Source organism: Pomacea canaliculata, linkage group LG13, assembly GCF_003073045.1.
Source record: "Pomacea canaliculata isolate SZHN2017 linkage group LG13, ASM307304v1, whole genome shotgun sequence".
In the NCBI taxonomy this organism is placed as follows: Eukaryota; Metazoa; Mollusca; class Gastropoda; order Architaenioglossa; family Ampullariidae; genus Pomacea; species Pomacea canaliculata.
The window spans coordinates 7022225-7032034 of record NC_037602.1 but is presented as its reverse complement, the minus strand read 5'-3'; the positions used below and the strand labels follow the sequence as shown (position 1 = coordinate 7032034).

Here is a 9810-nt window from a genome sequence, read left to right as displayed (position 1 = left end):
ATCCTACATATTTAAATTATTCTAGAACTGGAAATATTTCTCTTTGGGAATTAGTTTTTTCTTGTTTGTTTGTCCGTCCGATGTCATTGACATGATTTTTAAGACTTTGAACGTCGGTTATCATACTTATTGCCAACAACACACCAATAAAGAAATAAAAGAACATAATAACTCGCTTCTAACTGAGCAGAAATGTTTCTTTGACATGGCCACTTTGTTTTATATTAACGATATGCAGTATGCTACTTTTAGGGACTTTTTAATCTTTACGTTTTAGTAGTCATGCAATAAGATCCACCGTACTTTTCCTATCGTTTTTTCTTGATCACAGGAATTGTTTCTTCCTTCTGTAACTTCGATCATTTTCAAACCTCCAGTAAAGACTCTATGTGCCTTGTGCAAACGGGTTTTTACTTGAATTTTATATTTATGTTTTGTTATTTTTCATTTAGATAAGAATTTTGTGAAAGGACACTGAACGAGAAGTATGTCTTAATGATGGTCACCGCTTTCTCGACAAGTGTTTATTTGTAACAAGATGTCGAAATGGTAATCTTACTATTGTTAATCGTTGTGGTCTTTATTATATCCTGTGTTATTATATGCATTGCTGAATACAATACATTCAAAAATAGTGTACCTAGCTTTTGTCCTGATACATAAACTAACAGATTATCCCCAGCAGATGTCCTCACCGGGAACTGGCCTTTAGTGCGAAGTTTCCGTCAACCGAATCGCCACTCACGCGCTCCATCAGGAACCCATTGTTGTCCCATGTACCCGTCAGATCTCCCTCGAAGCTGGGGTTGTCCAGCAGATTCTGACCTTGACCAGTCTCCAGTATTAAGAGCAGCACGAAAACTACGTTTGTCTTCATTCTAGCTAGAACATGTGTCTGCAAAAGGAGATCCCATCGCAAGCATGAACTGTTCTCAACACGATAGGCATTTTCTTATAGTTTAAATCGACTTCCTGCTATCCTGAGATAGCTCCTCATGCAGCTAACGCTTTAAAATGTTGAAGATTGTTTACTAGATGGCAACCTATGGTACCCGACATCACAATACATATGCTCATTTTCAAACTATTCTTTTGTACGGCTTTTGTGACTGGACCTTGAATTAGTCTTAAAGTAGAAATAGCAGCTATAATAACCTTTTTTTTCAAAAGATATTACAAAAATAAGCAACTCCCTCCAGATTGTTAAAACAAACGTTCAAGTGACTTATAAGAGACTGTAGCCAGGAGACTTGACTTCTCAGCCATGAAGTGAATTGCTGCCGACAGACAAATGTACATAAGAAAGTGTTGACTCACCTGAAAGACCTCCAGGCTCATCTGAATGAAAGAGGAGCCGTAAGTATCACTTTTATAGGTACGTTTTGATGCGCAAAATGGTAAACTAATTGAATACACGTGTCGCTACAATAATATTGTAAAGAAAATTGTCGTGGGACGAAAGGCTTATATTGAATATTGGCCGAACGTATTTTCATCAAAAAGTTGTAAAAGATGTCATTCATTTTATAAATTAGTGACTATAATCAATTACCATGCACCTTGCACCTGTTTGTATAAAAAACAAAACATAGGTTCCCCGCCCTTTCTGAAGATGGAACGATGTAATGAAAGCGAAATTGCCAGCAAACAAAGTCGTATCCTGCAGGAGAATACATCCAACTATTTCTTATTCTGATGCGTAAAAGGCCAACTAATCACAGTCAATAATGTTCGTACATAAGCTAGAAAAACAAGCACAGCAACGAAAAAGATTGTTTTTGTAGGCTGTTTTTCTTGGCACCTGCTAAGTGCTGTAAGGTAAACTTTTTGTTTTTCAGAAAACAGTTATCAAAGAAGAATAAATAAAATGCAGAAGTTTTATCCATGATATTTGCAGTTTCTTGACATGTCTATAGACCATTATATGTGTACAGTTGATTGCAATAAAAGCAGATTACTTTTGAAAAAAAAATCCAAACTCTAAAGAAAACGCAGTCTGGACTAGACTGAAAGATAATGCCATGGTGGATAGTCTGGTAGGGTAAAATATTTCACTTTTCTTGGGGCCAGCTTTTTTATGTCTGTGATTGTTGTTTCATTCTCTTTGACAAAAAGTATTCTGAACTTCAGCAGCAACACCTGTGTAAAGACTTTTTGCACGGTGCATCTTTTTACTTTGATTTTCTCCCCAATTTCATAACATGTATTTGGCAGTATTTGAAAGTTTGTAGATTTTCTCCTATTGTAATTTGAATCATATACATGCAACTCTCTCCAAAATACAACACAAAGTATATTTGCTAACAAAATAATATTAAATAGTTGAATCCTCTGTGAAATGCTCTGCATTCCCACAAAACATATGCCTTTTCTATAAATGGATTTATTTAACACACACTTCAAATACTCAGGCAGTGTCCTGCTGAACGACTTTGCTCCTACTATTCAACCACTTATATTTTGTTGAAATTTACTTAAAAGAAAATTTGGGAAATATTACTATTACAATGGACTTAATTACTGAGACTTCCTCATTCAAATATCAAACCGATAAACTGTTTATAAACTGATTGGGTAGCAGCTCAAAATTATCACATTAAATTAACAATCATTGGGATACTTTGCTGGGTTTTTTCCTGCGAGAGACATATTAGTCCCCTATAGCCAGATTTATCTCCAGTTTGTTTAACTCTGGCCTCCAATGTCATTATGTTGTTGTTGTTAATATCATTATCATTATTAAAATAAATATTATCTACTCTATTCTGCTGATTATATTTATCCCAGCTTTCTTCTGCAAAAAAAAACAATCAAGTGAAAGTAATGGAATGCTTGATGGTGATAGGAACGTAACAAAACACATCTAGTGTTTACTTTGTATCTAAATTTAAGACCCTTTAGAAGAAGAGCCTTTATTAAAGACAGTTAGGGATTAATAGTTGTGAGACAGATCAAAAGATCGCAGTTTGGAGAAAGCATTGGTAATAAAATTCTGGTAGTTATACTAATGCTTTTAACATGTCAGCATTTTACTATTCTTTATCTTTTAATAAATACCTAGCATTCATATTTGTTGGCTTAGTCCTTTAATATCCCATGTAATCTTTATCAAATTATTAAGCAATTTTAACTGCTGGTTTGCCCATAGTCCAGTGTGAGCATGACATTATGAAAACTGCTAAATGTTGATTGGATGTTACCAATGGGACACCATATTAAGGGAAACACCATTTGACCCTACATGGCTGACTTGCATGTATTTTCCTGCCATTCTCTTAAAACTTTCCTTTTCTCTCCTCCCATTCATGTGTACAAGTATCTAGCCATAACAGAGATTGCTGCCTGGATTATGTTTGGGCACTGAGCAAATGTCAAATAATGTATCTATAAATGATGATATACTTCAGGGGAGAAAACTGTTAAAACTGTATTCACTTCCATGAAGCGTAGGGAAAGAGCATAAAAGTGATAGAATTAGGCTACCAACTTCAGCATAAGCTACACAAGAAAATTATTCGATAGTGCATAGCATATTGTACATGTATTTCATCATCAACATACAAAAAAAAAAAACAAAACTTTGGACACAGAAAATATTTATTCAAAATCTAAATGCAAAGATTGAGATTATGTGTTTCTGCAGATGAAGCCAGACTCACACAAAATAATGCTGACACTTCCACTACAACTTGCATACACAGATATGATCTGTTCAGAAAACAATGAGAATGAAATTCAGAAACTATATGTTGGGCTTACGGATGGTAATCAAAGCCATTTAGAATGGAATCTCTGATAAATGGTAGTTACATTCTAGTTTCTGAGGTACCCATAAGATTGTTTTTGAAAAACCCTTTCGAAAAGCCTTGTCACAGGAACAATGCAAGTATGTTGAGAGCAGAGGTATGTCATAGCAATACATAGGGTCATGAATCAATGGCTGTGAGAGAATCTTTTGTTGAAAAGAAACTTCTAGTCCTTCCACATCCACCTTATAGCCCTGACTTGGCTCTGTATGATTTCTTCTTGTTCCCAAATATTAAAACACATTTAAAAGGTCACCACTTCGGCAAAGTAAGCAACATCTACACAGCCACAACCAAGATTGAATACCCTCACAGTTGACGATTTCCAGCACTATTACCAACAATGGCATGGGCACTGGGAGTGTCCTGTGTTTTCATAAGGATAATATTTTCTGAAGGTGATAATACTGAATTGTACATTTTTTAAAATAAATTAAAAAATACAACTCTCAATACTTTCTGGACAGACATTCTATACTATATATCTGAATAACCCTGAGATACATTCAGATGTGAGCCCTGATTAATTTCAGTTTATGATACCATGAAAGCAGTCATTGTAAAATATTGCCTCATGTTAGCCGCCAAAAGAATTAATATATCCTTGCTATGCCTTCCACAGCGTTTGATCCCAACTCATACAACAAAGTTCTCCATCATAAGAGACAAACACAATCAAGAATTTTCTGGAACACAAAGTGTCTGAGCTGAGACCATGAAGCCAGTCAGTGTCTCCAACACTGACAGTCCATGCATTTTCACTGCTGTTGAAAAAGAAAGAAAGAAAAAAAAAACCACCTTGTTAATTAAACAAAAAATTCTCTCTGGAATGAACTTTTTGATTATGTGTTCAAGAAGGCTGAAATATACTACTCAAACTGTAAGAATGTAAATATTAATGATGCTTATCGCATTTGCTTTCTCATTTGTCAGATAACAGTCACACCACTTTATGGTTTTTCTTCAACATTTTCACATTATTTCTCAACTTTCTCTTCCACGTTTTTATCTTATTACACTCTAATTTGCACAATCCAAACTTTCCCAAATAATACATAACTCACCTTCTAATTGGAATAAATGTCCGTGCAATTATCTGGCTCTTGGTGAGATCAAAGATGAGAAAATTGTGGCTGTTGTCAGTTTCTGCAAGAGGAATGGTGTAAAGAATCATTAGAAACCTCCTACCACATCCTATGACATGCGCACAGCTTTTAAGCCCAGTGATGACTGCTTTTTCTTCAGTAAAGTCTGTTTCACTGAGATGGTAGCTGATTACAGAACAGAAACCAGCCTCTTCCATGACTGACACATAAAAAAGATTCTCATCATGACTTGCATGAGAGAATGAACAATACCGTCCCCCGCCTGATGCAAGGTGCTGACTATATGCCAGACAATGCCCATTTTTGTCCACAACAGCTACAACAATGCGAGATTGTTCACCCACACAAATTCTAAATTGTTCTGTGCTGTTTTGAGGCAGAAAGTGTACATGTCGCACGTGGTTTTCTATGGGCCCTACATGCAGATGGTGTGAAGCACCAACATCCAAGTTGTGCAGAATGACAGTCTTGTCAGCTGACCCAGTGACAACAAAGGATTTACTGGGATGAATGTCAGCACAGATCGTTGCTCCAGCGTGGCCCTGGAGTACCTGTTTATTCACAAAACCACCAAGCTGCCACACCCACATGCCAGCCAAAAATGATCCAGCCACAATGATGTTATCACGGAATGTAAGACAAGACAGGCGGTCACTTTGCAACTCCTGAAGTACTTCATAACTTTGAGTGTCCATCAGACATGTTGTACTGTTTCGTCCATAAAGCTCTGGCAACACAAAACAATGCAATTATCAGGGCTTGATATATGTATATGCAGGCAAGTGACAAACAGTAGTCACATTTTATCATTGTATCTGGTCATTTTGTATATAAAATATACAATGACAGCACAGTCTAAATGTAAAGGAGAGATTAATTACTAAAACAAAATCATAAAGAAGCATAAACTTTTACAAAAAACAAATTCTCTATTTCCTATAATAAGGATGGAAAATGGCTTATTAGAAATGGTGATGTTATCTGATTATTTCAGCACGTAATCATATCCACATTTCTACACATGTTTATAACAACTTAAAATTTGTGTACCACATGTACTAATAACAAAGACCATCAGCTCTCTTCTGCTTCTTATTCATGTTTCGTTATTATGGGTTTTCTCTTTACATCCTTTCATTTCCTTTTATAGCAGAACATTTGCAGCCCACAACTCAATGCATTCAGAGCAAAGTTATTACCTTTGTATTGCTATTCTGTGTAAAGTCATCTGTCATGAACATTTAAATATCAATAACTATAGCATATATTTATATATGGTAGTTATCAGAAGAATAGTTCTTTCAATAACTGCCATCTACGTGCGGCTCTGATTATCTAGCAGCACTAGCACAGTAACATGAACTGATAAAATAAATACCTAAATAAGTACATAAAAAAAGCATTAGTGCTATATATAAACCATTACTAAACAGCAGTACATTAACTATTTCAGGCCAAAAACTATTATCAAGAAAGTCAAGACTTCGTTTTGGTTGTTTTACTTTAATTTTAACATGTTGTCCCACAGGTTCGTTGTACCCATTTCATTAAGTGGATATAGGTTAGGCTATGTTAGATTATGTTTGCATAACGATCAGTACAATAAAGAACAGATGAAGTTTGTAATTCTGCATCATAAGTGGTCTATAACCAGCATGACTAAGCCAAAAACTGCAGTTTAAAGCAAGTCTTCATCAATAAAACAGTTAACTGATTGACAGAACTGAATCACTGTATTCTTAAAACAAAGCTTTGGCCTCATATAAAAATTCTCTTTTGTAAAAGAAAAAAAAATGCATACCAAACACAAAGATGCCATCCTTGTACACAATACGAAGCACACCTTTAGGTGCAGGTATTGGCTCCCATGAGAAGAATGTTCCCAATGACAGTTTTTTCAAGACATGCTTAAGTTTAACATAAAGAGATATATAATCATGTTTGCTTTCATAATCTCCAACCTGGGCTCCATCACGCTTGCACCACAGCCACCACAATCGAGAGTTGGATGACACAGCAATATTCCACGCCTTGCATACCTGTCAAAAAAAAAAACTCATTCAATACAGACAAATGGATATAGTTTAACTGTAGTCATGACGATGTTTGCATCTGCAGGTGCAAACAGTACAGGAAGAGTTAAAATTTATAACAGCTTTCATATGCAATGAAGGTCACTAATCAATCATGTAGCTGAACAATCTTTCCTTTCATGCAAGTCAAAAAAAATATTGCAGAATAAAAAAAAATTCCAATGATTAAGCAATTAAGCAATGTTTCCCATCATATGAAAACACCTATAAATTTTGTGAGTGCTTCCAATCAAGTAAAACAAAATTTACTAAGTGCTGGAAAAAGTAAACAATGGTATTATGTTTGAAGATGAGATTAGGTCAGAGGTCTCAGTGCAAAAGATGTTTTGAAATAAACCTGATATAAAAGTTGAAATTTGTTACCAAAGATCAGTAACAAACCTTTGCAGCCATAACATAATGATACTATTAATTAAAGCATTTTCATGAAATCAAGGATCAAGATCACAGTTGATATCAATACACTTACACTGATTTTGTCCTCAAATCAACCATTTTAACTTAAAGCCCCAACAATTTTTAACATTCAGTCTGAAAACCTTTTACATTTTCTGACTGGCAAACACTGGATAATAAAACTATCTTGCAGTCATCAATGCTGTCTTTTTATTCCAGACTGCCTATGTTAACAAAGAACTTGTGTTTCACTAGATCACATGAAAAATCTCACTGTCACAGCTAGATGAAAGCATCTTGGTTACCTGTACCATGCTTGCTATTATTATGAAATGATCCACTGTTACTTGTATAAATAGCCTGAACTTTCTCAACCTCTGAAAATGTTTGTTACCTTTATTGCTTTATAGTATAAAATAACTCACATATGTAAACTCACCTGTCGACATCTGGCTAAACTCTGAACATCTAAAACGTGCAGAATTTTTTGGAATGGAAGACAGTCCAGATCAATGAAAGGGTTCCACAGGAAAATATGTTGCAGATGTTCTTGCAGATACATCTTCTGACATGGTGAACAAGATTGCAACAGTTCTTGAAACAGTGTGCTGATTTCCTCATTTGACAGACTCTTTATATTCACCTTAAGAATGTTCAGCCAATCTTGAAAATCAAATGACTGTCTAACAAAAGAAAAAATAATATACGTATTTTTACAATTAAGCATTCCTCATTTCACAACTTTCTAGAATTCTCACAAATGCTGAGGTTGTCTGGATTTGATTGGGAATCTCTAAACAGCAAAAGTTTGGGTTTCTGTGTCCTACAATGAGGATCGTTTAGGGATATCTAAACAGCACAATTAAAAATACCATTTAATTAGGATAAAAATGTTAGTCTTATGTCTCTTAACACGACATTGTTAACAGAAATAAAAAAAGGTAAGGTAAGAGTGGGAGTCTTGCATCTTTTCTTGAATTTATGTGGTGCTTGTTGCTTTTTTTGTGATCTCACAATGTATTGCTGACAGTGTAATCAATACCTCTTATGGCAGACTCTCCGCAAGCTGATCTAAAACTCACTTTTAAACTCACTTTTTAAACTCACTAGCTTTTAAACTTATCTTGTTCTTGTGTCCCTTGAATTCATGATCAGCTTCAGATTAAAGTTATTGTTACTGCTTTGTGTTTGGAGCTTTCCGTCCTTATTCTTCCATTCTTGAATATCAACATGCACAGAATGAGGTCAGCAGCACAAATTTCAGGATTGGACATCTTTTTTTTCAAAAAAAAAAAAATTGTGTTGTGAAGGTCTCTGCCAATGAATATGACCCTAATATTATATATATGATGTTAATTAGGTGAGTCAGTGTACAAATGTGAGTTATAATTTTAACCCTTTTCTGTGCATGGTAATGATTATAAGCTTGCATCTCGAAAACGAAAGTGGTGTATTCACCAAGAAAAAGTGTCTTGCAAAAAGATTTATCTAATCATTCGAAAACAAATTTACTCCCCACTAGTCCTTTAAAAATGTTGATTTTTTTCTAGAAGGAAAACCATATTTAACTTGTAACTGAATAGTTTTGTGATAAATACGTAACATTGTATTTCAAATCTTCTGACAGATGATTTATTCAAAGGTAAAGCTGGGCCTTTAAAGATTCCTTCCAACAGATAGTAGAGATCTGTGCACATCTCTCATTCTACCAACAGTCATCAGCAGACGCTGTCTGAAGGGAGGTAACTGTCTTTAACAACGTCCCCCCATTGAAACATAATTTGAAGTGGCATAAAATGATTAAACATGTTAAATAATTCACATACCGCTTAAATGCCATACTTAAAATATTTTAGTTCCCTTTGAGTGTACTCGGCGTAGTCTGCCGGCGAAATATCAGGGGAAGCTATTCACTTTCACTAAATTTGTGTTTACATCATGGTTTACATACTGCTCCACTTTTGTCATCTCAGTTTAGTTTTTCTTTAATGCTTAAGAAATAAATCTCATATATTGATATCTTTAATTTCGTAATTATCTACAAGATTCTAAAGACAAGTTGATTAGTAAGGACTAACAGTGACCCATGGATGTGTATAGATGTATTGCTGTCTGCCAAGACCATCGCTTAGCCTCTAGCGAAGTTCTCCGCTGTTAGTCTCGGCGAGCCTATACAAAGAATGTGACCACAAAATAATGTCCATGATGTAACTAAACCGGAAAGTTTGGATTAATAGTATGCCTCGTATTAGTAGTTAATCTGAAATGTGAATAAACTGGAAGATTTATAGTAGCATGCCTCGTTTTAGTAATTAACTGGAAAAAAAAATCAGCAGTCAAGTAATACAAGTTCCTGGTTGAACTAATAGTATCAACGAGGATCCTCTGTGGTAGCATAGTATGAGCATG

At 35.0% G+C, this 9810-nt stretch overlaps 1 protein-coding gene across 4 annotated transcripts; it reads right to left on the bottom strand.

Moving 5' to 3' along the window:
- Positions 1-3585: 3585 nt before the first annotated feature.
- Positions 3586-9311, bottom strand: LOC112554597 (F-box/WD repeat-containing protein 2-like). 4 transcript variants are annotated; one of them, XM_025222463.1, is made up of 5 exons: positions 9228-9311; positions 7841-8084; positions 6714-6951; positions 4871-5639; positions 3586-4570 (listed from the first exon to the last, which is right to left on the bottom strand). In XM_025222463.1, the coding sequence occupies exons 1-5, from the start codon at positions 9239-9241 to the stop codon at positions 4414-4416; spliced, it is 1422 nt and encodes a 473-aa protein (XP_025078248.1). In that variant the 5' UTR covers positions 9242-9311; the 3' UTR covers positions 3586-4413. The 4 variants fall into 4 exon arrangements, with proteins under 4 accessions (XP_025078248.1, XP_025078250.1, XP_025078249.1 ...); XM_025222465.1 differs by having other exon boundaries at positions 7841-8080; positions 9228-9297; XM_025222464.1 differs by lacking the exon at positions 9228-9311 and adding an exon at positions 8444-9213.
- Positions 9312-9810: the final 499 nt, after the last annotated feature.